Source organism: Oryzias latipes, chromosome 8 (assembly GCF_002234675.1).
Source record: "Oryzias latipes chromosome 8, ASM223467v1".
Classification (NCBI taxonomy): Eukaryota; Metazoa; Chordata; class Actinopteri; order Beloniformes; family Adrianichthyidae; genus Oryzias; species Oryzias latipes.
In genome coordinates, this window is record NC_019866.2 from 10438310 (window position 1) to 10465733 (window position 27424).

At 37.3% G+C, this 27424-nt stretch overlaps 3 protein-coding genes and 1 long non-coding RNA gene across 8 annotated transcripts; all 4 read left to right on the plus strand.

Annotated features, from left to right (window-relative positions):
• Positions 1–12: 12 nt before the first annotated feature.
• On the plus strand, positions 13–8215 carry LOC101173307 (transmembrane channel-like protein 6). Of its 5 annotated transcripts, none has more exons than XM_020705290.2 (19): positions 39–1038; positions 1268–1380; positions 1462–1551; positions 1671–1757; positions 1906–2056; positions 2131–2218; positions 2298–2561; positions 2645–2850; positions 2946–3090; positions 3287–3430; positions 3941–4095; positions 4294–4375; positions 4510–4607; positions 4696–4791; positions 4869–4944; positions 5175–5308; positions 6287–6460; positions 6570–6648; positions 7800–8215. In XM_020705290.2, the coding sequence occupies exons 1-19, from the start codon at positions 989–991 to the stop codon at positions 7854–7856; spliced, it is 2289 nt and encodes a 762-aa protein (XP_020560949.1). In that variant the 5' UTR covers positions 39–988; the 3' UTR covers positions 7857–8215. The 5 variants fall into 5 exon arrangements, with proteins under 5 accessions (XP_020560950.1, XP_020560949.1, XP_020560947.1 ...); XM_020705288.2 differs by having other exon boundaries at positions 41–1038; positions 1462–1584; XM_020705289.2 differs by having other exon boundaries at positions 41–1038; positions 1671–1763.
• Positions 8216–10176: 1961 nt separating this feature from the next.
• Positions 10177–12353, plus strand: LOC110015418. The gene is made up of 2 exons (XR_002290610.2): positions 10177–10508; positions 11601–12353. It is a non-coding gene; the product is annotated as an uncharacterized LOC110015418 (long non-coding RNA).
• A 1428-nt stretch (positions 12354–13781) lies between these two features.
• Positions 13782–15000, plus strand: LOC105354555 (heterogeneous nuclear ribonucleoprotein A2 homolog 1-like). Its single transcript, XM_011478157.3, has 5 exons — positions 13782–13840; positions 13941–14029; positions 14150–14245; positions 14354–14500; positions 14604–15000. Exons 1-5 carry the CDS (start codon positions 13831–13833, stop codon positions 14751–14753), a joined length of 492 nt encoding a protein of 163 aa, XP_011476459.1. The 5' UTR covers positions 13782–13830; the 3' UTR covers positions 14754–15000.
• A 208-nt stretch (positions 15001–15208) lies between these two features.
• cenpx (centromere protein X) lies at positions 15209–17888 on the plus strand. The gene is made up of 5 exons (XM_020705293.2): positions 15209–15298; positions 15810–15861; positions 15936–15989; positions 16077–16165; positions 16854–17888. The coding sequence occupies exons 1-5, from the start codon at positions 15263–15265 to the stop codon at positions 16866–16868; spliced, it is 246 nt and encodes an 81-aa protein (XP_020560952.1). The 5' UTR covers positions 15209–15262; the 3' UTR covers positions 16869–17888.
• Positions 17889–27424: the final 9536 nt, after the last annotated feature.

Genomic DNA, 27424 nt, shown 5'->3' on the forward strand with positions numbered 1-27424 from the left:
ACATTTGCATTATGATTAATATTATATTAAATAATACGTTTAAGTATGACAACTAGAGCTGTTAAACCAAATCTCTAACACTCCTTCAACAAATTGGGTTGTTACGCATTATATGTAATAATAATTAGAATTTACATTTCTAATTTGCCCAATCGTTGACAGTCTTAATCACTTTGCATTTTATCACAAATAAACATATTAATTTACGAAAAGAAACACATCGTTTAGTCCTTCAGGAGTTCAACAAACAGCATGGTAAGGCCTAAGGGTTGTTGGCTAAATAGGCTACTTTTTGTCAGAGATAAATAAAATTATTACCTTTTAGCAAAATTGATCAATTTTCAGAATTTATTGTTACTAAAAATTTGAGAGGGGTTTCACTTTATTTTGTCAAGGCCTTCCTCACGTTTGTGACATTGCAATTATAATATAAGATAACTAGAGGGCAGCAAAAACTTAACATTTGTCAGCAAACTTCAAGGCAGACGTCACTTGAATTAATTTCATAGACATATGTAGATTAATACACAAATAATAATATAAAAAAAATTCATTTTTATTTTTTTGTAGTAAGTTTCTAAAAAACAAGTATAAATTCTTCCATTATCTGGTATAAAATTGATTAGCTTCTCCAAAAATAACAGTTACAATAAAGAGAATATGTTGAATCTTGTGCTAAGAAATTTGTGTACAGTCTCTTTTAATGCATCTAAAGTTCAACTTTGTGTGTCTTCTTTTCTTACTTTAACTGAGAATGGTTGAATAGCCAATGTCTTGTATGAAAGAGTTTTTAAAAGAGGATGTGTTCTGAGAAAAAAAACCTTCACAGGAAGCAAAAAAAAAAAAAAAACAACAACCTCGTTCTTCACTTAATAAAGATGCTTCTTTGCATTTTGGGGAGGAGACACCCAAAATAAGTTTACTTTCCGCTGCCCTATACCCCACTGAAAGACTGACGAAGAACAAGAGTGCAGTGAAGAAAGCGAAGATGGCGCATAGGGCGAACACCAGTGTTCACGTTTGTGACTCTGACTATGAGTAAGTTTTTTTCATATTTGCTTTTTCATTTCCACCCTGTATGCAAAATCACACCTTTATATCTGAAAGATTTTAGATGCAGATACAGATATATATTTATGTATATTTGTATATTTTTTTTAATTGAACACTGTCTTCCATTAGAGAAAAATCCTATTTTGTACAACAATTTTCTTAGGATTATGGGATGGACAATTGATGCGTCATATTTTAATTTCCTTCCTTGCAGATTTTTGGATGAAGAGGATCCATATGAGAACTTTAGCGTCTTCAAAGAGCCTGCAGTCAGTGGACAGAAGTGCCCTGAAACAATCATGATGCAGATAATTAATGACCAAACTGGTTTGACATACTTTAATTTTTAATTTACGCTGATGCAAAGTAACGAAAATGATGTTTTCTTCAAATTTTGTCACTTTTCAGATAGTGACTCATCCACAAGCACGGACGGATCATCTGATTGGGAGTCGATCAGATTACCACGGAGGAACGACCGCTCAGCTTCTCCACAAAGTACGCTCTTCTCATTGCCTAGCTGCACTGCTGGTGAGCCAAACTGCTCAAAACCCCTTGATAATATTTTCATCCACACAGGTGGATTCCAACGTATGTTTTGTATTTTTATTCTGCAGCCACTTCAGTGCGAGCTAGACGCTCACATCAGCTCCACCATCAGACCTGTCACCCCACTAAGCAGTCAGATGTGGAGGAAATCAGAGGTGAAGGTGACTGTATAGCCTTTTTTTCAGAGTAAAATGGAAAGAAAAAAAAAATCCACAATTTGCAATCTAAAATGTGAAGTTGATTTGTGTGTCAGTGCATCATTTAGCTGAAACAGGTTTTTTCTGCTTTTGCGTCCATCCACAGATGCAGCAGGTGTCCGTTTTGGTTTGAACATTTGCTCTAGTGAGAAAAGCAAAGAAGAGCTTGTTTCTAACCTCAAGGGCCTCTCAGTGAGGGATGCCATGCAGAAGCTGCGAGCTGCACCACTCAGCCTCACAGACAAGAGGGAAGTAAGGTGAGAGGCAATGAAAGAAAAGGTTGTGTGAGAAGAGTCAACATGTGAGTAACTATAAAACTTTTTTCCTTAAGGAGACTTGCTTTTAGCAACAAGGCTGATGGTTCATTCAACAGAAATCACATCACCTCCAACTGTCATCCTTGTCTGTGTTTTTTAATCGTAAGTTCCTCCTTCATTTCACAATAAAAGCTGGCTTGCTTTGTGGCTATCAGTGGCACACCGGTTTTTCTCTCCTCAGGCGTGGCGTCGCTGCTCCTTCAGCTGCCTCAACATCCGCAGCTCTCTGAAACTGTGGTCTTCCCCCATGAAGAAGCTGAGCGGGCGCTTCGGATCAGGGGTGCTCTCCTATTTCCTTTTTCTCCGAACCCTTCTTTTCTTTAACCTCCTCCTCTTTGTCACCAGTGGCCTTTTCCTCATCTTCCCACAAATCCTCCTTCCTCTTTCACGTCACAATCAGTCCACGCCTGACACCTTCTCAGGCCTCGAGCTCCTCACAGGCACGGTGAGCTGCAGCACTCGCTCTTGACCGTTATTTATAAGTATGTCTTCTCCCCTCCTAAGATCTTTCATCCATTCCTTGGGTAGGGTTACTTTTCTCACAGTTTGATGTTTTATGGTTACTACTCAAACGACGTCATCAAACCTTGTGGAGCGGCTCCTTTCAAGTCCAGCGGCTCTCAGAAAGTCCACAGGCCTGATGACTGCCAGACGTTTTCCTACAGCATACCCTCTGCTTACTTCTGCACCATTGCATTCCCCTTCTTCATCATCTGCATCATCCTGGTGTACAGGTGGAAGACACAAAACCTCATTTGTTCATACTCCTCAAAAAGTGTGAGTGTGTGTTTTTGTTAATCCGTCTTAAATTTGTGGTGTTCTGTTCCAGCATATCCAAATCCTTCGGAAAGAGTTTTCATGTTCTGAAGTCCAGCAGGAATCAGGCTGAAAAGGTTTTCTGCTCTTGGGATCACAAAGTCAGCAAGAAGTCCTCTGTCAGACTTCAGTGCGAGAAAATCAGCACTCAGATCAAAGTAAGTTCTCGTGAAAATGAGGAAGGCAGAAAGCAACGAGTTGTGTAGGAGGATGCATGAGCAAGAAACAGGAACCTGCAAATTACGTTCTGATGGCAGGTTTTATTTGTTCACACACCAAAACTTAACTGATTTTTTTGTTGAACTGAATCTCTGAGCATCGTAGTTTGAGTTAACATTCCAGATTTTTCAACAGGAACAGCTGTCAGAGATGGTGAGTGGAGAACAGAAGAAGAGCTGCACGCAGCGATGCTGCGGCCTCGTGGTCCATGCGATCGCCTGGGCCACATGTCTGACCAGCATTTCCTTAAGTGCCGCTGGGGTTTATTTTCTGTCAGAGGTTAGCAGACATGACACCTTTTCATGCATTCTTTTGGTGCTGCAGATTACTACAACATTTCACTTCTGCTTTTTCTTTTCTGACGCAGACTCTTTACAGTATTTTTTTTTCTTTTTGCACAAATGAAGAGCTGGTCTAGATTGTGATGAAATGCTTGGCTCGGATGTTGTCACTAGTTTGACCCCTTTTTTAAAACGGCAATTTATTAAAATTCACTATACTTCCCACTCCTTTATTAAGCAAATAATTCAACTGTTTGACAAATTTCACATTTAATGGATTCAACATGCCATGTACTGTATCTATGTACAAATACTGTATCTTTAAGTACAAAAAGTAATCATAATGGCACAATTTAGTGTACATGTGGATGCATATGGGTATCTTCTTTTACTGGTACTTGTAATTTCTTTGATATACCTAAGGACAGATATGCATCTCTTCTGTTTGTCTCCTTTAATTATTTTTGTTTTGATTGCTTGGAATAAACCAAATCAATTTTTTTTAAAGAAAACTATTAATCAGGATCCTGAAGACCCCAAGCTGCTAATCCTGTCATCTGTAGTCTCAGGATTTAACCTGTTAATTCCCGGCATCTTCAACGTGTGTGGTTGGCTTGAGAGATACGAGTCAACCGGCACCGGAGTTTATGTCTCCATCTTCAGGCAAGAAAAGTGCACTCAAATTATTCACATTTTGTTATGCAGCCATACGACTTCATCTTCACATTTTTCATAAAAGATTAAAATAAAATGGAATCGGCACAACAGAAAGACATCTGGTGTTTTAATGCATTCCGCCTCAGTTTTTCCATTTTTTTGTTTTTGTTTGAGTAGAACGTTAATTTAATATGGATTTTTCAGGAACTTGTTGCTGAAGACGAGTCTTATTGGAGTGCTGTGTTACCGCTGGCTGTGGAGAATTGCTGAAATTCAACAATTTAAGGTGGGTTTTAATCTTTTTTTTTAAGTCCTAAGTAATTCAGAACTATAGTCATTAATATAGACTCAAAAAACACAAACCTTATTAACTGTCATTATTTTTAACTTATTTGAATCTATTATTGTTGGCGTGTAAAGTGCTGGGAGAGCTTTGTGGGGCAGGAACTTTATCGACTGCTTTTAATGGACTTCATCTTCACGATTCTTCATACTTTCCTAGGCGAGTTTGTTTGGAGGTAAACTGTTTTTTTTTAAATCAAACACCAGACTTGATCCCTTTTTCTCCTTAATAAAAATGTACAAATGTTTAATTTTTCCCTGCAGGCTTTACTCTAAGAAAATACTTAAAAAGGAGAGAAAACCAAAGTTTGACATCGCTCGCAACGTACTTGAGCTCATTTATGGACAAACTCTGACTTGGTAACTAAACAATCTTCAGTGTGCATCTTTAAAATGTATTATAACCTAAAAAAAAAGCTTAATTTTTCCAACAACAGGCTTGGAGTTCTGTTTGCACCTCTGCTGCCTGCAGTTCAAATCATAAAACTATTTATCCTGTTTTACATAAAAAAGGTGAGTACAGTTCAAGTCAAGCTCCCTGCTTTATGGTATAGGAAAACTTTATTGATCAAAGTCATTTGAAAAACCACCACAACATTTGGCAACAAAGAGTTACATTCACAACTGGCAGTCATGCATAACTGTGTTTTAAAAAGAACAAAAATCAATTAAAACACATGAATTTCATATTAACATTCACAGAACTGCTCAGCAAATGTTTCTTCTCGGATGTTCATCCACAGAGCAGCCTGAGGCTGAACTGTCAGGCTTCCAGGAAGTCATGGAGGGCGACCCAGATGACGTCCTTGTTCATCACACTTCTGTGGTTTCCCTCGTTTCTTGGTGCTGCCGTATCTGTTGGATACACAATTGGGACGTAAGTGAAGTTTTCTGCTAATGGCTGCAGTGATCTTAGACTGATTTCATTCCTTATTTTGTATTGATTATGTAATGTTTCTTTTTATCCAATGTTTATACTTTAAATGTGTGGTGTTGTAGTTATTCTGCTCCAGCAACTTCATTAAGAAGACAGACTGACAGAATGTCCCTGCTTCATGATGTTTGCAGATGACATTGTGGTCTGTAGTGAGAAGCAAGAAGCAGCTGGAGGAACATCCGGAGATGTGGAGATTATGAGAAGTTGATCAGAAGTACTCAGGTTTAACAGTCCAGTGTAACAGAGATTGCTGTGAGAGAGCTGAAGAGGTGTGTCCAAGCAGGTTGAAACAAATGGAGAAGGTTTCAGGCGAGATATGTGACTGTAGAGTGTCAGCAAGACTGAAAGGAAAGGTGTAGAAGACTGTGGAGAGAGCAGACATGTTGTTGTTGGAGACTCTGAGAAAGAGACAGGAGGCAGAGCTGGAGGTAGCAGAGACAAAGATGTTAAGGTTTTTAAGGAGTGAAGAGGAGGAACGGGATCATGAATGAATCCATCCGAGAAACAAATCATGGTAGAAGTTTTTGAGATAAATGCAGAGTGAGGTGTTTTGGATGCATTAAGAGCAGGGAAACTAATTATTTTGGTAAAAGGGATGCTGAGGTTAAAGCCACCATGAAACACTAGAAGAAGACCCAAGAGGAGGTTCATGGATGTAGTTAAGGAGGACATCATATACGTATTTAGATGATTCACTCTGCTGTCTCCTGCTGCAGGGAGCAGCCAAAAAGATTTAGGTCAAGTTCACACACTCTATGAGCTTATTATTTCTAAACCAAAGAAATACCTGCAACATGTTATCAATCATAAGAGACCAGAATAAATCAATTTTTTTGTCTTCAATGAACTCTCAGTAGGAGATTCAAGTGTGTTTAATTATATTGAAATATTTAAGATCCTTTTTTATTTCATGAACAGGATCAAACCATCATCAACATGCGGCCCTTTCAGGAATCTAACCAGAATGTTTGAGTCGATGCAGTGGACCAAAAGTCTGGAGACTTCCAACTCTTTTCTGTTTTGGCTCAGATGGGCCTACAACTCCCTGATAGAAAACCCGCTCTTCCTGTTCCTGATCACTGGAGTCCTTCTGTGAGTTTCAGCAATCCAGAAGAGATGATTATCTCTCCAAAAAGTTATTTCATCATTTAGTTTGTTAGCTTTCAATCGCTGAGGTTTTGCCTATTGTGCTGTTTTGCAGATTTATGATTTATTTTCAAACTCAAGTGGTTGATGGTCAAAGGAAAGTCATCCGTCTGTTGGAAAAGCAAATTGAAAATGTAAGTGTTCATTTTTAACCCCTTTTTAAATTTTTAATTACATTTTTTTTTCTTTTTTTAAGCAAGCTTCCCTAGCAGAAACTGTCTGCTTCTTCGTGTGTTTATTAGTGATAAATATCACCTTTTATAACTTTTTTTGAAAGCAATTCCAACATTTTGTCTTGAAAAATTGATTACTGTAAACAATATAACCTTACATTTGTTTTTAAAAAATTACTGTACTGTATTTATGATTCCATAGCCTAAGCGACAAGTCTGTAACTTTTAACATTAAAATAGCCATTTGGTCCAGTTTCTTAGAGACTAAAACCCAGTGAGAGCCGCAAAGTTCCAATTTACCATTTAGCAAATATGCTTATTTATGATTAAATCATTCGTTTATAAAGTAGAGATTTCTTTAAATACTGACAATAATATAATTACAGTAATAAATAAATATAGTGATAAAGTGACATCTTTTTATATATATAACAATTTTGATTTCTGTCATATTTCACAGTAGTTCCTTTCAAAATAAAATGACATTAAATGACCTCTTTGAGTCAAATGGGACACAGATCTCCTGTAGCAGATTTACAGTTTACAGATTTAAAAAATTAGAAATGCAAGAAAACCAAGTCAAACGTGACATTTCCTATCAATATATGAATTTTTTTGCAACATCCTTTTTTCCTTTTATTATTAAACATAAGCACGACAACAGCAATCATTTACTTCAGAAATGTTGCCTCTGGACAGCAACTAGACACTGTTGTATAGCAAGAAGATAAGAATGTGTGCTTTATGTGCATTAAACATATTAAAAATTTAAAAGCAGATGACAATTTAACTAAAAAAAATATTACTCCAAACCACAAAAGCCCTTTTTATTCAAATTGTAAGCATTTTTCTTCAGAGCCAGAGAGCCACAATAGAGAGATAAAAGAGAGGGAGCCTCGGGTTGCAGACCCCCGGCTACACCTGCATTTTAATTATAGTCATTCAATCATATTTATAACTGCTCAATGAATCAAGTTTGAGGAAGTTAGACTTAAAGCTGTCACCTGAAAAGAGATTTGAAAGAAATATTTAGTATATCCTGACATTTGTAAATTACAGGTTTTTATTTGTATTTTTTAAAGGTTTTGACAGGTTTTTGCTGTTTTCCACAGGAGGGTAAAGATAAAATGTTCCTAATCTCACGGCTGCAAGATCTTACTGAGCACTGAACTCGTGGAGATCAGGTGTGAGTTTGTCATGGACTGCAGAAGCTTTTTCTAATTCTTTTGTATGGAATATTTATTTTAAAAAGATGACATGTGGTTTAAGTTAGCTCTTCTCTCAGACAAAATGACAACAAAAGCAGTGCTTTTTGTGTTTATTTCTTCTTTTTTTTCATTTGTTGTAAATAGTTTTGGGCAATTTGAACCCCGTATTTCCTTAATAATGAACTTTGTTTTTTTATGTATTTTATGACGATGTCAACATAAACATGACTGTTTTCTTTATTTCCTAAGAATTATTTTCAAGTGTAACTATATTGCTCATGGTGCTGAAATAAAAAACAACAATAAATTCGAAAGTAAGATTGTCTGATTTCACACTGTCATTATGTTTAAAAAAGTCGGCTTTTTTAATGAATTATAACAACCAAAATCTAGTCTTGTAGCAGTGAAACAAAACAAAAAAAAATCAACAACATAACATTATAATAAACTGTGTTTACATACACGCTTTTTAAAATTTGTTTTAATACATTTTGATTGCCATAGCTTTGTGACACAACTTTTTAAGTTCTCCAAAAATGTATGATGTTTGAACATTTATTTGTTCTAAAAATATAAAAAAAAGAATGACATTTATGGTAGACATGTATAAAGAAATGCCTTTTCTTGTGGTACAACCCTAAAAGTGGTCAATTCAAATTAGTTTGAAAGGAAGAGGAAATTGTTAAATGGAGGAAATCCCCCAATATATTTTTGAATTTAGAGTATGCAAATAGGAAGAATGCAGACCGGAACAGGCGAATGCATCCGGCTTGTGAAAAAAGCTTATGCAATTATGAAACATTTATTTTTTAAATACATGTTTTAAAATAAATAATCATCCATGTGATTTTTTTAAATCTTCATGAAAGTGAGTGACAGTTATACAGTTTAGCCTTAAATCATCATTTCCTACTTCATATCTTCAAAATCTTTTTTAAAAATTTTCTTTTCAGATATTTATTATGATTGATGCCTTCTTTTTTTGCGTATAAATTTTAAACCTGTACAAACATTTTGAAGACATTTTTAGGTGTCATTTCTAATAAGCTGTTAGTTTTTCCTGGCTTCAGTCCAGGAAAAGCTCTTCCACTGAAATACTGAATCTGTCAGTGCTACATTTGCAGGGTTCTCATTCCTAAAATGATGATTGCTGTCATCAGTATGCAGTACGCAGATGAGGTCATACAGGAAATGCGCTGCAGGTGAAAGGTTCTTATGTTTGGAGTTCAGCTGAAGTGTGTCAACTGGACTGTAATGATGTATTTTTAGATCAATCTGATCTGCAGTCAGAGTTCCAACTTGCTAAGAATACAAAAGCTGATGGCTTCACTTGTCAAGCCTCACTGTATGGACATTGACTGAGGCTGCAGTCAGCCTCTATAACCCTGTGATGGAGTTATGCAGCACTAGTACGAGGGTTCTGAAGGTTTTTGGGTTGTCTGGGCCCGTGGAGGCTCGTAGACAGGGGCGGCTGCCTCTTAAGGGGAGCGCAGGTGTGTCTTGCAGTTCCTTTGAGGCTCAAACTGCCAACTTAAGGGACATCAGGATAATAAAATATACACACGTTGTACATGTGGTAAATGTATTTTTAAGGCAAATGGAAGTTGCACACACTTATGATGATGTCGTACACCACACTGTCGTTGCTATACGGTTATACAGTGACCCTGCATGAATGCTGCGCCGGTAAGATGCACAGAGACTGCAATCTGATTATCCAATTTCCTAAATTGCAATAGTCAGGCTGCACCACAAGGAGCCCACACTTAACACACAAATAGCCCAAATGACCCCCTGTGCAGTCCACAGGATTTTGGGGATTGAAAAAAATGAAAAATTTGCATGTGTCTCATCCTTACTTTATCATTGCTTGTTATGTATAAATGTTTGCTACAACCTGTCACTCTCAACAACATATTCACTCTACTGGTTCACTGAGCAGTCTACTACCTTGATATTTCATGCAGGTTACCTGCATGCCCCATAAAGGTCTCTCTATTGTTTCCACGCAGATAGCCACTATCTACCCATAGGGCAGTTATTTATCCTTTTTGTCCCTTTATCCTTTTTTTAAGTGTGGCATTGCATTTAAAGCATTCTCCTTGGTTGATTCATAGTGACCCTTTGAGGGTGTAAAAGTTGTGCCCTTGTGTCCCCGTTTGAAACCTGTAAAGCCTTTGCAACTGTATAGAAGAAACAACAAAAACCCAACAAGCTACAACCATACAATGAGGCTGCACATCTGCAGCGTTCACCAAACACTGTAGTCCAAAAGTTGTTTCGATGTCTGCTCCATGATGATGGCAGAAGACCTTTAATGCCCCTAATTAGGGATTATGGGTAAAAGCTGTGCAGGCCTGAGAGAGGGAACACAGATCTGCTAAGGCTTTTCAATGGATTAGGCTGACTTCTTGTCTGTTTTAATGCTTATTTGCCATCTTTTTGATACAACCCATCAGAAAAATGCAAGCAGAGGTTTTTTTATTTTATCTTTGTGAGCTGTGTTCAAGGAACAGGCCTTTCATTGTGGACTGCTAAAAAAAGGCCTCAGAGTCAGAAAAGACTTAAGAAAGCTTCTGCTCAAACAGGTTGCACAACAAACACAGCAGGAAGGTGAGAGATGATAAATGGGATTTAGTTTCTGTTATTTGTTTCCTTGTTGCAGTTGTGGACTCTTCAGAAGAAGGAATCTGCATAAGGGTTTTTTTTTTCTTCAGAAATACACCTGAGCATTTTATCAGTCAGCTGTTATCTCACCAGTGCCAGTCAAAGCCAGAATGAGAGCGAAAGCCTGAACTGACTCATGGAAAGGGTTCATGACGTTTTTCAATTGTAGGACTCACAGATTCAAGTAGTGGATTATTGAAAATTATTCATGTTGGTAATTTTGCTATTTGCTAGAAAAGGGATTGTTTTTTTTTTGTCTAAGTCTTACAAAAAAAAACTGGTTTGTGACAGCGTTGTTTCCATTTTCTGTCATGACCTCATATTCAAAACTTGCAAAAAGCCATGTTGAAGCTTTTGTTGTTAACTAATAACATTTTTACATTTGTTTAAAAATATCAATAAATGTAAAAAGAATTGAAAACCAAATTGTTTAAAAAAATGTACATTATTCTAAATTTACTTTGTAACATAATCCTGATAAAAATGCATTTTCTCTCTCCCCCCCCCTTTAGTTTTATAGCACAAAAGGGATTTATTTTATAGAAAAGATGTTAAAATGTGTCCAAACACTATGAAGCATTTTTTAATGTTGCCAAAAGAGGTAATATTCCTAGTCTTCAGTTAAAATATGTTCTTTTTTTAACGCCTTGATCTCCACACAACCCTTTTAAAATGAAAAGAATTTCAATGATTAATGTTTGTGTTGTGATAAGACACGTTTCTAAAAGGCTAAAAGCCCAAACAAACAATAGCATGCATGTCAGCAGCGCATTCTGACAGCGTAAGCAGCTTATTTCAGAATAAAACTTCATCTAAAACTGTATTTGTCAGCACATGAAATTACATTTGTATTTTGACTGAAAGGAAGGACAATAACAATCACAGCAGATGTTCAGTCATGCAGCAAAGGTTAAGTTAAATGAAACTATTTTATCTTTGTTGATTTAAATGAGGTCATAGGAATACGTGTGAGCTCGTGTCAAGAAACGAAAATACTAATTGATTTAAATGACATGTAGACTTTATTTATGTCAACAGGAGGAATGACCGACAAAAACCTTCAAGACGAAAGCAGGAGAACCTGTTTTTGAATAGAAAAAATTTAGTTTATTTCCTTTCTAAGCCGTGTGTTTTCGGGGAAACTACAGTTTAACAATTCTGAAGAAGAAGAAGAAGAAGCAGAAGCAGAAGAAGAAAAAGACATTTTGGAGTCATATGGTTGTTTGTCACTAGAAGACAACTAAGCCAAACTGATCATTTTACTTGGATGAGCATGTGGTGTCATATTAATGCAAAGTGGACTTATGATGAATTTAGTCACATTATGCAATTAAAAAAACTTTTGCTTAAAAAAAAAAGTCCGCCTCAGAACCAAATTATAAGGCCTAAAATAATGATGACTGTAATTGATAGTAACACACATAAATAAAAAGTTTATCAACACAAATAATCTTCAATTAAACATGATATTTATTCTACTGATGATTTAATCTTTTTATCTGGATGCTTTTGTGGTGTTACATTCTTACACAACCAGGCATGCATTTCCAATGTGGTAGTGCTGGACTCTAAACAGAAATGTCTAGAGAGGAAAACCATATCTTCTGATTGATTGATCATTTTATTGATTGACAGTCCATATTTAGTCTTTTTTTCTGCCCAGAGACCTTTTTTGAACTCAGTTCTTGGTAAACCTGTGGTAGTTATTGATGATAAACTGATTCTGGTTCAGGAATGATGTATAGTGTCAAGAACAGACTGACTTGATCAACAATAAAATCAGTGACAGAGTTTGCCTTTCTTATTTTTGCTTATATTCAAATTCTTAAAAACACTGATGCCCAACATTTTAGGCATGTGCTCTAGTCAATGATTAGTTTTTATTTTATTAACATAAAATCATATTTCGGGAATAAAATGAATAACTTTGAAACATTTGAGTAACTAAGCTCATATTTAGCTGAAAGTGATGAAAAACCTACAAAACCTGAATCAGTGACGAAAGGAAAAGCACATAATTATTTGGTCTATGTTATGAGTAGAGGAGGTGCTAACTAAATGTATTTCTAAATTTGTAATTTGTGTGTCTGCACCCGTCCTTTATAACAGACAGGAAACGTGCCTTCAGACTGTCTGTCAGCTGATAACCAAGACCACCAAAACATACTTTCATTTCAAAAAAGAGACCTTATCATGGTAAAATGTATTAATGGTTCCAAATGACTGGATATGAATAAAAAAAAAATCAAAATTATTCTGAAAAAATGTATTGGCACAGGAAATCCCGGCAAAACACAATTGAAATTAACAGGAAGAAATGAACATGTAAATAGTTTTTACTACTTTAGCTGAAACTTGTGACTCAGAAGTCATCAGCAGCTTCAAATAAGGAAACAGAACTTTAACTGTTGTGAATTATGAAGAATATTTTTTTAGTAAATATTTTTTGCAGATCTACTTTGGATAGGAAGACAGGGACGATGGCCTCTGCAAACTCTGACCAACAAAGACAATGGACAGATTCATCAAATACATTTGAGATGATGAAATATTTCCTCTTATAGAACATGTCATGAAAGGCTGACAGAAAAAAAGAAACAAAAGAAAAACTACACTTATGCCCACAATGAATATATTACACACTTGCGGCAATTTGTTGCTGCACATTTGTGATGCAAATCTCTTTGTGTACCACATTCCAAGGTGCTGTGGTGGAAGTACATCTAATGATTAAAGGTTTTTATGTTTAAAACCTCACTGTCCGAAATAATGAACTGGTCACCAAGGTTTTGTCATCTTCCTTAAAAACACAAAACGTCTCTCTGCTGCTGTAAACGTATGTTCTTTTGTATGCTTTCTCTTCTTTACCACAAAATATTTTAATGTCAAATAGGCTAACATTTTTCAAAAGAATGTATGTGTATTTTCTCTTTTATACAATTAAAAGTCAATTATTCAAATGCTGTTATATCTGTTAGGAAAAATATTTGTTGCAAGGAAAATGTGAACAAGTGTGCAAAACAAACATTTGACAACATTTTTGGCATTCCTTTAACTGCCAGTTTCCAACAAATTGCAAACTTTTTTTACTATTAGATTTCTCTTGTGAGAGAAAACAAGTTTGGTTGCTTTGACATTCTAAAAAAATGTATTCCAGTTAACTTTGACATAAGACATAAAAACAGATGGGAGGGGCTTACTGTATGTGTATAAAAGCGTACTACCTTCCATTTGTGAGAACGGAGTTACTCACATCTACGTCTCAGACATGGAAGTTGGTAAGTAAAACTTCTTTAAAATACAATTACTCGACAGCAGAATTATCATCCCTGAGCTACAAATAATTTTTCCAAATGTTGTCTCATATGTGTCTGTCAGTAAACAAAAAGGCAGTGCCAAAAAAGGAAGTGTTGTTGTGTGGTGTGCCAAAATCACTCAAGTTGGTTCTTTCACGGGATTATGAGTTGGTGAGTTGCTTTTACAATAAATAAAATTACCTATTACTCCAAAGCTTAAAATAGATTAAACAAAATACACATTTTGTAAGATAAGGTTCTTAAAATGACAGATATTTTGTCCTTTGACAGAGCCATGGATTATTTGTAACTGGCTTGAGTTCCTACATGAATGACGGATACATCAAAGCCTACTTTCAACAATGGGGAAATGTCATATCATGCAAGGTAACAGTTGGAACGTTGTATTCTTGTTAGCCTCTCTTATTTGGAATATTTTTACAGTATTTTTTATCTAAATGTGTATTCTGTTTTTGTCTGATAAATTTGATCTAGGTAAAGAAGATTCCAAATTGTGGGAAAAATAGCGCAGTGGCCTTGGTGAAGTATTCCTCTGAGGATGAAGCAGATAAAGCACACTGGTTTGGTACTCACGTCATCGGAGGTTTGGAAGTGGTACTAAAACAGTTTGTCTGTCAAAAAGTGAGTAAAAAAATCAATGCCAGAAAATATTAACCAATCATCAAGGAGGATTAATTCTGTTTAGCTACGCTGTCATTGGCTCATATTGAATTATGTTTTGCAGACTGAGGAGGATTTCGTGGATGAGACTGCAGCCTCTGAGAAACCTCGACCGATGCGTTCAATGGGTCTGGGGTATATCCTGGAAGACCCCCAGTGGTTAGAGAATGAAGACGATCAGATGGAGACAGCAGCAATGAAAACAGCAACATAGCTAAACAAATCAGAAACAACCCTGTGTTTTATCTATGCTTATAATGAATGTTTACTTTTCATTTTCTGGAAAAACTATGGGAAATTATGAATTCTGTGGAATTTTAAATACATTTTTCTCATGCTACTACCCATGTTGTATTTTTTGTCTAAAGTTTCCAACCTTGTGGTGTGTTAAAGACTATTTATCTATTATTTTGCTTGTTTTAAATGAGTAAAAATAAACAAAGCAATGATTTCTGACTATTTTTTCTTGTTTTGTTGATATTTTTTCAGAATTCGATTTGTAATGAACAACATAGAAAAATTAAATTATTTACGTTTTTTAGTGTTTTAAATATCATGGATAGTTTAAGAAAGAATAATAATATTAACAATAATAATAACATCAAATTTGTTTGATCCAATTCTGAATTTGGTTGTTTACTTACGCAAACGTGCGTGTGACGTAGAATATCTCAGCAGCCAATCACGTAGCAGAGCGCCAAGATTCACCCGAAACTTAAAAACATGGCGGACAAAGACGAAGAAATTTGCTTTAGAAAGGTATTGGAAAACAAAAACCTTTTTGTCGCACCTTTGCTTCTTTATTCTTACAAAAACACGCAGAATGTTTATTTAAATCGTGCGTTCTTGTTTCTGTTACCCGTCTTGTGTTTTCTGATAACTCGTTCTTTTTTTGTCGTCCCCTGTGTGGCAACTATATGGCTTCCTTACTATGACCCCGTTTAAACGGTTAGTTCTCTTCATATACATGAAGATAAACGTCGAATTTACACAAAATAAAACCAATTTATTCGTTGAGAAACATTACAATGAAATTGCTTCTCACAAGTCAAATATCTTCCGTAAACAGATCAGCGTAGAAGACAGATTTTCAAAATAAAAGTATGACAATCATTTGTAAATCGTCATTTTACCCATAAGATGTCCTTGTTTTTTGTTCAATTAACAGATACATACCTATTTAATAAGTGGTTATTTCTACAGCTTATTTCATAAAATTGTCTTTTAAGTTTGTCAAAAGTGTTTTACTGTCATTTGCTTTGACAAACAGGAAACGATAAGCAAACTCCTGACTAGTTTCTTTAAGGAGGATAAAACCAAACGTGAGTTAATTTTGTTGTTGTTGTTGATTGTTTGTGATTGTGTTAGTGACTACTTATCCTGTCATGCTTTACAGTTAGCAGTGAGGCTGCTCTGCTTATGGCAGAGATGTTAAAGATTTTTGTACAAGGTACTGCACTTTTCCTAAACTATTGTATTATAATATTTGCCATTATGTGGCTCCATACTGATAATAGTACACTTTTTGTTTTCCCAGAGGCTGCTATAAGATCACAGAAACAAGCTGAATCTGAGGACTGTGACAAAGTGGATATTGAGCATTTTGAAAAGATCTTACCACAGCTGGTATGAAGCATAACACACTCGAGTGTGTTAACTCTCAGAATGCAGAAATGGGGCTAAAATACGGTGGCCCTGAAGGGCAAATCACACCAACAAAACACCTAAGGAAAAAACATACTAAAGATCCAAACAGCAATTAAAATAGCAACACAAATAAGAAAACAGCATTACATTCTGGAAACCTTTTTTGTTTTTTTTTTAGAAAAAAATACATATTTTGGAAGACAAAAGTAATTTATTTTGGTGGACTTTTTAGAATTGTATTTGGTTTCTGTATTTTTCCTTTTCTAAAATGTAATGTTTTTGTTATTTTTTGTTTTTGCTTTTTTTATTGCCACTGTGATCTTTAATATTTTTTGCAGTGATTGTACTGTTGGTGTGATTTGCACTTCAGGGCCACCATACAAACAACCTACATAACCCCAGCAGCAACACATACTTGAGAAAAGAGGGTCATTGGCAGGAAAGCAAATTTAAATTTAAAAGGATAAAAAAGCTTTATTGATTCTAAAATATTATGAGCTAAATGAAAAAAAACAACCCACAGAAAATAAATGTTAAAAAGATTACAAAACCACAAATAGTTTACTAAACTAGTGTCTTACAGTTGTCACTTTTGTTTAGTTGTTTTAAAGTTTATTATTTAAAAAAGCTGGCCTTCCTTTAACTTTTTTATTTTTTCTTCCTGCAGCTTTTGGATTTCTAAAGTAACCACAAGAGGGAGCTAGAGTTCCACAGACATGTTCCCACATTTTATTTTATGCCTCCTTTTTTTTCAGTGTACCTGTAATTTCATAATTACCAAAATTTGAGATGTAACATCTTCTGTGTTTATTTTTTACGTTTAGTCGTTTTTTAAGTACAGAGTGCACTCGCGGCTTCGCCACTTTCACCAACAAGGGCCACCTGTGCTCCTTTGCGCAACAACAGGTGCTTCCAGCATGCTCCATGGCGCCCTTCATCAAAGCCTTCAGGAGCAGTTGGAAGCAATTAGAGTAATAAGGAGAGCAGCCAGTCCCTTAGATGATGACAAGTGCCAGGAAAAAAGGAGTACCCCCTCCGGCCACTTTGAAGTTCCCTTTTGCTGTCCTGGGATGTTTGGTTAGGGGGTAGGGGGAAGGGCAAAAGGGGACCTCTGGCACAGGGGGAAAGTTGAAGGGGAGTGTGTTTGCACGTATGTGTGCATGTGTTCGCCAAACATTGCAGGGGACCACACGCGTAGATATTCTGTTTGAAAGGAAACATAACAAAACACGTTGGAACATGGTCCAAGAGGAGCAGGGTGTAATTCTGAAGGTAAATAAACAAAAAAAAAAACGGCCAGTAGTAGAGGCTCTCTTTCTACTTTTCATGGCAGCTGAAGAGGGAGCTGGGCCTGCAAAGAAGAGGCTAATCTGGGGTTTCCCAACCCGAGTGGCTTTGATGGTTTTCCACCGGCAATGCTTTTTGACCAGCGCCTTTCGGTATGAGTGAGCATAGCTGCACAACACCTCACACTATTTATTTGTGTGGCTCGTGAGTGACTCACTGTGCTCGCATTGAAGTGGAAGCAATGGAGAGTCAAGAATCCAGGCGCCTGGAATTTGTGTCAGCAACTTATTTTAGAACAGTCCCCAAAAAATATTAGGCCACAAATTCTATTGATAATTAAACAAATGTTCCAAATCAGCGTTGATCTACTGTATAAAATGTGTGCAAGTGAAATAAAAATGTGTTGCTACCATTACCGAAATGTGTTGTGGTGAATCAGAACACTGATGCATGACTTTCCGATGCGTCTTAATGGAACAAATGACATCTGAAGGTAGTATTATTAAACATGCGAAAGCAGTTTTGACAAAAATTCTCCTAATTGAAAGTGACGTGTCGACAGGCCGTCCAGACTCTTTCAGAAAGCTTTGGAGTGAGGAGCTGTTCCTCGGAGGAGCAGCCTCTTCTGTCTCCAACCTCCTGTCCAATGTGGAGCCAGGACGTTTGCATCACTACATATCTGCTTTACTGCACCGATTCATAGCAACGCCGGGGCAATTGTTGCTGTCAAAATCCTTTTTTGATTTGCTACTGCAATTTATATCATGAAAAAAAAAAAGAAACTCAGAAATCTGGACTCTACAGATCCAATCCCAACTGAATTTACAAAATAAAATAGAAATCTTCTAAACTGTGAAGTGTTTTACAGAAATGTTTGTTTTTTGGCTGAGTCTTCTTAGGATTTTATTTGGATTTTTGTTTCTAAAATGTACTGTGTACAAAATAACATATTTCCATCTTTAATCTCAAAATATTCTCTTAAAGTCAAACTACATGTTGTTTTAAAAAAGAATTTTTTTTACGTGAAATGTTTATCTTTTATTATTACAGCCCAAACCTTTATTACCTAACACATTTCCGTTCAAGGCACTGAAAATTTCCACTTAACATAGTAAACATTTTTTACAATATCTATATATTAAAATGACATTTTTAATGTCATGAATCTTTTTTTGACTGTTATGCTGGATGTGAGGCTGTGGTGCATTACTGCACAGTAGACAAGAGGCCCTTGTGGCCCCCCTCATGGGCATAACTAAGGAGAGGTTGTGGGGGACACAGATATAGTGCATTCCTCTAAGATGCTCGGTGTGTAACTCAATATGAAACGTGGCTAACCCTTTGAAACAACAAAGAAAACTGCAGGTTTACTTGAAGTTTGCGTGTTTGTGGAGAGAATACAAATAAAGACAGCATCTTTGCTGACTGTGGACTGCTGTGACGTGGATTTCTGGGAGGCCTCTGGCCTCTGGAAAGGCCCTGGGGTTGTTGAGCTAAGCTTTGTCAAGGAGCCACGAGGCCCATGCTGGGGATGATTAGAACATACCTGGCAGTTCTCGCCACTTCGACTCTCTCCTGGAATCACATATTATTATCATATCATCATATTAGCTTTCAGTTTGAGGCTGGAGATGGCCTGCCGCTGCGCCCTGTGTATCGGCTGGAGCGCCGCGAGCCAGAGGGGGCGGAAAGGATTTTTCCGGAACCAGCGAGGTGGATGATAGGGTCACAGACCTTGGCACGCAGCTGAAGAGGTAAATGGGGAACAAGAGAGATGTCCAATTAGGCCTGCAGCTGGGTTATTTCTGGACCACAGTACGACCTTAACTGATTTACCCTTCTACCTCAACTTCCCTCCGCTCTCCACCTCCCTCCTTTGTGTGTTGGCCTACATTGTCTGTAAAAACAGGCTAATCTCCTTACATAACACCCTGCAAACTCAATGAAATCATTTGATGTCTAATAATAAAATCAAAGTTTATTCGAGGTGACGTCAAAAGAAGTCCAGAGGTCTAAGGTCGGCAAAGTGGCTCTATTTTTAGGCGCCGCTTAAGGAATTGATGTAAATTCTTGCAGGATTTGTCAGTCAAGGTTGGAGAAACTGTGCACATATTAGAAATGATGAAAGGCTCCGTGTTTGGTGATATTTAAAAATGAGTCAAGTAATGACCAAAATCTCTTTAGCTGGTAGCAGGAGGCACAGTGTGACGCTGGCCTTTGAGAGACTTGTTGAAGGACCTTTCTGGACGCCATGTGAAGGCGGAAATTCTCTGCATTGGGCAAATATGAGTGAAAATGTATGTATCGTCTGTACCTCTTGATCTCAAATAACTGAGAAAAGACAAAGTTAGATTTTTAGCATCATAAAATAACAAATAATCTCGCACCCATAAGCAGCTAAGACTAGCAGAAGTTGCTTTCAGGGCTTGTCTTGTGTTTCGTCCAGAGTGTTTGTCATCTCTCCTCACAGTGGCCGGGAGCGTTAAATTAGCCAAGAGGACGGCTTTCATATAGACGAGGCCTCATGCCAGATTGCAGGAGAGGTCAGGATGTGAGGGTCATAGGTTAAGATGCGGCATTGAACTGCTTCCTCTGCATTATGTTGTGCAAACATGAGCTTTAATCCTTTTTGGTGCAGTTCAAAGTGAAGAGATTTTCTCTGAAATGGCTCCTAGCCCAGCGTGTACTGGGACACTCAAGATACATTGGAGAGGCTGCTGAGTGAAAGGAGGACATACCTGGAGAGTTAGATTGAAGAAGTGACACAGCAAGAAAATTAACTAGGGGGAAAAATTATAATATTGTGTTTTATTGATATATTGGAAAGCAAACCAGATCTGCAGGAATCACCTTTCATATCAGATGATCGTCAAAGCTCAGCTCCACGTCACTCAGCTGAACCCTCAGTGATGCATAGATACTACCACAGAGGACAACCTAGATACCTGCAAATCAAACCCTGCTTTCTTCTGTGACAATTTTTATTTCGGAGGCGCCAAAACAAGCAACCTCTGACCTTCTAAGGCAGTTGAAGTGCAAATCTCTTTCCCAGAATAGTTCCACCTTTATTTGACACAGGAAAAAGGTTTTCAGAATGCAAACTGTCTCCAAAAACAGCAAAAGGAGTAGATCCACTCCCGATGAAGTTGTAATTTAAAAAAAGAAAAGAAAAGTCTTTCCTGGAGAAAACAACAATAAATTTGAAAGGGCTTCAAAGGGGCCGCTCACTTCTCTGAGCATAAAACATAGTACAGGCTTGTAAGAAAACCACTCAATCGCTCAAACTTTGATGAAACACGAGTCCAACAATACAGAGATGAAAAAAGGCTGCTTTGAAAATAACTTGCAATATAAACGTTTTTATGGTTGCAGCTTAAAAGTTTATCTTTTTTTTCAAGGATTTTTCCTCAGCTTTTCCATATCATGAGGTGTTTTCCTCCCAAGTGGCCCCAGTTTGTCAGCAAATATGCTTTAAGATGTTAAGTCGGAAATCTAATCTCCCATTATATAAAGCACAGACTGTTGCAAGCAAATATCCTGGTGGAGCTGTTGGATGCTTTGACACTAAACAGGCTGGGGAGCTTCAGGACGCACATCAGTGGAAGGGCAATATCCTGTATCCTGACTCTAACAGGAGGCACAAGCGTAACATGTGTGAGCGCCCAAAGAGAAAAGACCAGGTGTCCCCCCTGATCTTTTTTCCATTCCCTCCCGCTCCCGATCTAAGGTTGATCTTTCTAACGAACAGCACCAGAGAGCTGCCACCCCTGCCACAGGAACCTGAATCACTGAGCTGTGGAGCCGAGTGGAAATGAGGACTTAGCTGACTTACAATTGCTGGCTAACTGAAGAGATCAAAAGAGGAAACAGGTGATTTACTGAGGCGTTTCAGTGTTTCAGCGGTGCGGTTATATCCAACGGTGCAGCCACACAAAGCATCTCACTGTCCTCATGGAGTCTGCATCCAAATATTCAACATTTGAGCTGACAACTCTCCGACAATTCAACGCGTGTACTTTTAGCAGTTCTCTGAAATAACTTCTGGTTGTTACTCAGTTGGATTAAAAATATCTGACCTGCAGTCGCTTAAAATTACAAAAAGAAAGCTAAAATTTAAGCAAAAATGTACATCTTTTTTACATATTTTCATCCTTTATGTTACAATCACAATTGGACTAGAATGTGACCAGGAAGTACCTCAAAAGACAACCAGGGGCAGGTTGCAAAATCGATCTATTTTCAAAGCGTTCCCAGTGGTCTTTTCATTATGACCATGCTGCTTTTTTGCCAAACAAACAAACAAAGAAAACGTGTAGTTTTCTAAGACATAGTTTGTGCAAAGCGGCAGTAGTTCATCAGAAATGGATGATTGGCGCAGAACAAGCCCGCCCCCACTTCCTATCACCCATCTGTTGATATATTCATATATTTGTCTTCCATCATCAGAAAAAATCCACATGAATACGTTAAAGAAAACACAAAAAAACAGGATTTTCAGCTGAGTGGGTCTGTTACATCAAATGCAAACATATTTAGAGTTTAAAGCGCATTTTACTTTATATAAAGCTTTTACGGCCATCATATTTTTTAATTAATTTTTTGCTTTAGTTTTTCTCAAATTTCAAAAGTACTTATTCTCAAGGGAATAGTTTTTGTATAATCACATTTATTGTCTTGCGCAATTCTTGTGAGCTCTAGATGGGTGGAACAAACTATCAATGTGCGCTGCTCCTTTTAGGGGTTAAATTACAGAAATCAATAGGAAACCAGAGAATTATTCTATTATAAGTCTATATTTTAGAAGCTAATTTTGAAATAGCAGCTAAAAAGGAGGACCAGACTATGAAAACAAGAAAAATCGTATAAACTATTTTTTTGTATGCTAAGACTTTTTGTTATAAGTGTGGAAATGTCTATAACTCCAATACATTGAACACGTTTGACTTTATCATGGTTAAAAAGCAAGGAAAGACATGTGAGGCTAAGTCGGATTCACAAACAATGTTTCATTTATTATGACAAATCAAAGTGAAGCACACATGGCACTCTTTTTTTGTGTTACATACATATGCAGCTTAAAGTCACAAATATTAGTAGTAATTGTATGAACTGGGATCCAGGGTGCTGAGCTAGAATTAAAAAAAATACTTCCTGAAGTGCACTGAGGTTATGTAAGCCTGTATTTGCTGACAGCTTCCACATTCCCTTCCTTCTTCTTTCTTAGTTGAAGAAATATTGTTTTAGTGTCAAAAGGAAGGTCAAATGCTCAACAGTGTTATAAAAAAATACCTTTTTTGTCTTCTCTGCATCTCTGTCACCTGAAGGGGAAGTGGATCTTGTTCATCCACAGCTGAGTAAACTACTTAAGTCTCTCTCGTACGGTTACAGGCATCATGTTTGAAACGGAAAAACCCTACAAATGTGGCAATGATAGAAGCAGACAAACACGGCCATGCTTGATTGCCAGACTTCCTTTTGTTATTTCACAGTGTGTTTGAAGTCTTCAGTAAGTGTCTTCGATTTCTGCACATTTCCCTGAATCAAAAACAAACAATAATATGCACCGGACAAGATTCACACAAGCGTGTAAGGCAACCAAACACAAGCTAGAGCAGCGAGGAGCCTTTTTTCCTCTCAGACCAGCCGTTTTAAACCTCACCACAATAAGTTGTGGGCCTGTTTACTGCACTGACTATAAATACGGGCTAATTATTTCACAGCGTTAGCGAGACAGATGTTTTAGTTGCATCCCTCCATCTCACCCAGGCACATATTGATGGCTCACAGACTGTTTATGCTCTTTTTATTCATCTGTGCTGTGACCTCTTCCAGCTGTAGGAATTTGCCAAACCTGGTGGTTCATAAAGTGTAGCCCCTCCAGCATGTGGAGCCCATGCCTTGTTTTGTGCATGCGCACGAGCAAATAAATAAACAAGAAAAAAAAAAAAAGGGGGAAGATGTATGTTCAATAGTAATCCATAGAGGAGCGGGCCTTGCGGTTATATGATCTAAACAGACTCTGATGACTGTGTATACATGGGGTGAGTTAAACAAGTGACACAGAACATTATGCTTTGATCTGCTAATTACAGTGGAAAACAACCTGGCAACAAAAGCGCTCTGCTCAGATTGGCCGCATTACCTGTGCTTTCCACTTTGCACGCAACAAAATGCTCGAGACACGAAAGTGAGTGTTTTTTTTCACTTTACAAAGAAATCCCACAGAGAAAAAACAACTGATTAAAGCATCCATTATTTGATCAAAAATCATCAAATGAAAAAAAAATCAATGATATTCCCCCCTCTCTAATATCCCTCTCTCTTCTTCCCTTCTTTCCTTTTCTGTCCGGTCCAACATAAAAGATTTTCAAACATGATTGAAATGAATAAAGTCTGGCCTCGATTACAAAAGGGGTTTATTCAGACATACCTCTGTTTTGTCAGAAGATTCATAACCCCTGTTGTTAAAGTAAAATATGTCCATCACAAGAGGCCTTCAGCTCTCATCTGTTTGCCTAGCTGTTGGACAGGACAAGTTAAAAAAAAAAATCAAATGCCCCAAACGAGACATAGCTATTGAAAAATGCCAAAAAAATGTACACAGTGAAAATTCCAGAAATTCCAGAGTTGTATTGTAGTTAAATGACAGATTCAATTACATTTACATGGTAAACTGAATAACACATAGGTTAAACAAAGGGGAAAAACATTGATTTCAGTGCAGAATGCCAACTTTATGTGAAACAAAGATCTTTATGTTGTTTTAGAGTTGATTTAATGCTTTTTTTGCTCAGTGCTGTTCTTATTTCTGGGCATGTTTCTACAGACAGATTCATAATTTTTCAAAAGGTTGTGATACAAGATTTCCAATTTGTGCACATCCTTTGCAAGTAACTTTTACCTTTGATTTACAAGAAAACCCTAAAGGAAAATGATTAAATAAATAAAACTGAAGAAACGTCCAATGTTTACTTCTTTTTATTGTTTTTCGTCACTTCTGGAGCCTTATTGTGTTACTCCTGAGCATTAGGTGATTTAAAACTACACAGCCAGTTCTTGTTTTGTCATCCTTTTAATGACAGAAAACTTTCACCCACAGTTAGGATTTTATTTTTATCTCCCAAAGCTCTTCAAATACATGAATAGCTGCACCTTGGTGCTGCCTTTAATTGCCACAATTGCCATTTAGCAATAAGCTGGTTAAAAAAAGGAAAGAAAAACAGTCTCAGGGCATGTTGTCAGGTTTAATAAGGTCCTTGTTGAAAGGGGACTGCTGTGTCGGCACCACCAAAGACTGCTGCCTGAAGTGGCCTCCAGTGGACCAGAAGGTCCCTGCAGGGTTTTGATGAGCCGAGGGAGCACAGATTGTCTCTCCCCCACTGTGGGGGTGTGAAGGGCTGCAGTGGCATCAGCACTCCTTGCTGTGCGTGGCTAAGCCGACAGAAAGCGTGGAGAGGAAGAGGTCACAATCACAGCGCCGCAGAAGGAAGATGTATGGCATTGCTGACACTGGAAAAGCCAGACGGCGGTGACACGCTTTTACAGAGAACAAACTTTTACAGGCCCAGAAGCAGCAGGCTGTCTTTCACATCGCTTTGGTGAATTAAGGAAAGTGTGGATCTTTTGTGAGATATACCAACAAGCAAACAAAGGCCGGAAAAAAATGTTGAGTTTTATGAAAAATCTTGTATTTTATTTTTTGTTTTTAAGGTTTGTGTAAGTCCTCACAGAGAAAGCATAAAAACGGATAAACAATATCATGCTAAATAAAAATCTAAAAGACTTTACTCAACTGCTTTTCAATTTATAAAGATTTAATCTGTATTGAAATATCTTGGATTCTTCAACATTTTCTTAAATTCTCATACAGGAGTGACATAACTGAGTCACATTTACATCGTTGTTTACTTGCTTTCTGTTGTCAACAAAGCAACAAGCTAGATCAAGCGCAACATGCAGGCAAAGATTTTGTTGAAAAGATGATAAAAAAGGACAAGAAAATAAAAAATAAACCAACATCCCAATTAAAAAGTTGAAATTTTAAAAAAGGAAAAATAATCTAAAAATGAATTCATGATAAAGAGAAATAGTGGAAGTTTTTATCATTTAAATAATGACGCGGACAACATTATTTTTGAAGATGTTTATTGTTTTAAAAGTCATGAGTTTTAAGAATATTCTTCCATCAAAATATACTTAATTAACTTTAATTGATTAGGTTTAGTATATGTTGCTCTAATAAAGGAACAAAAAATACAATTTCACAGTTTTGGAAGATAATAAAGACAAGTGATCATGGACTTTATCATTTTTAATCATACAAAATGTAGATATTTTTGCATTTTTCCAAGCTGGTATTTAAGTTTTGGAAAATTAAGAGGGCAATCGAAGCAACATTTCCCAATGATAAAGTATTGTAACATAAAAATCCAAACATTGAAATACTTGGTGACACATTTACTGACCGTGATACGTTCCACAGGAGAACATGTATAAACAAAAAAGAAGAAAGAAAAGAAATGCAGTGACAACTGTGAACTCCAGGTCCATGTTTTATAGAGCTGTGTTGTTCACATTCTCACATTGAGCCCTCCACCTTCAGGCCCCCTTCCAGTTACTTTGATTCTTTATTCACCAGTCCCCTCTACTAACCCTCGCCACCCCATCCTTAAGTCCAGCTGATGGAGGCTCCTTTGTCAACCGGCACCCCGGCAACAGCTTCAAAGAGCTGCTGGGTGTAAATGCAGAGCGCCTGAAAAACAAAACAAAAACTGAAAAATAAAGAAGTCCTAGAGGGCTTTGGAGATATTCACCGAAGAATCCCAGAAAGGGCGGGAAAACATTCAGCTTTTTTGTAAAAAAGAAAAAGAAAGAGAGAAACACAATTTGCTTAGAAGCAGCTATTTGTCAAACAAGCATCATCATTTACTAAATACACAAAGGTGCGGATTGGGTCATTCTTAGTGTAATGGCAATAATAAACACATGAAAAAACGACACTAGACTTTGCATGGGACCATTATATCTGTGTCTTTGTGCTGCATCATCAAAGCCCATTAGGAGACCGTGAAAGCCTCCATTGCTCTTCGTGACCACTTCCTCATTTAGTGATAGCTGAATTGGAGGACAGCTAGATTGTTGTGCAAGACAATGTCATGCTTTTGGACTGAGTGCTGTGCTTTGATCTCATGTGACACCCTCAAAGCTTTGTCAATGGCTGATATGTTAACAACCAGTCTACTTATTCTAGCTCTGTTCTCCACCTACTGCCCTGTCAATCAGAGCTCTGCAGGGTAGGAGAGGTTAGGAGGGAGGGGTAAAAGGGGATGTAGAAAAAAAAGTCTTTCATCTCTGCCCCACATTGGACTCCAGCAGATTTGTGCTTGGCGTGGCAACGCGCCTCGCCTTATACCCACAAAGTGCATGCCAATGACACAGTGACTCCAGAGCTTGGCACCAGGTCTCCAGCCAGTGAACCCTCTATTCATCACGATGGAGGAAACACAACTGCATCAGGGCCACAGCTTATAATTAAAAGTCCTAAGCCTCAAAGAGCAAAGCATCTTCATTTTAATGTTAGGCTTCCATCTGGTTTAATTCTTGCTCTGTGTCCCATCAGATAGGCATGTGGACACAGAAGCAAGAGACACATCAGGACTACAAAGAACATGTGTCTAATCAAGGATTAGAGGTTTGCTCTTTCTTCAGTGGCCTAATTATCGGATTGGTCAGATCAAAACCACTTCATTGAGATCAAGGATGGTGTCTTTCGCTTGTCCCGCTCCTCTGTTGCACAATACCTCACCAAAGCAGCGACAAACCCAGGGGGAGACCAGAAGTCGTGGAGCGAAAATGAATGTACTTCATGTTTGGAGAGCATGTTGTGTGATTAAGGGGAGCCCACATCAAATGCTGTGGTTTAGGAAAACCACCAGTTGAAAAACAAGATGC

Coding starts and splice junctions, on each gene's coding strand:
- LOC101173307 (XM_011478156.3), top strand. CDS start 989: ATGGCGCATAGGGCGAACACCAGTGTTCACGTTTGTGACTCTGACTAT. Junction 2,057..2,130: donor ACAGACAAGAGGGAAGTAAG/GTGAGAGGCAAT, acceptor TTTTTCCTTAAG/GAGACTTGCTTTTAGCAACA. Junction 2,851..2,945: donor TGCATCATCCTGGTGTACAG/GTGGAAGACACA, acceptor GTTCTGTTCCAG/CATATCCAAATCCTTCGGAA.
- LOC105354555 (XM_011478157.3), top strand. Junction 14,030..14,149: donor TTTCACGGGATTATGAGTTG/GTGAGTTGCTTT, acceptor GTCCTTTGACAG/AGCCATGGATTATTTGTAAC. Junction 14,246..14,353: donor GAAATGTCATATCATGCAAG/GTAACAGTTGGA, acceptor AATTTGATCTAG/GTAAAGAAGATTCCAAATTG.
- cenpx (XM_020705293.2), top strand. CDS start 15,263: ATGGCGGACAAAGACGAAGAAATTTGCTTTAGAAAG. Junction 15,862..15,935: donor TAAGGAGGATAAAACCAAAC/GTGAGTTAATTT, acceptor CATGCTTTACAG/TTAGCAGTGAGGCTGCTCTG. Junction 15,990..16,076: donor GTTAAAGATTTTTGTACAAG/GTACTGCACTTT, acceptor TTGTTTTCCCAG/AGGCTGCTATAAGATCACAG.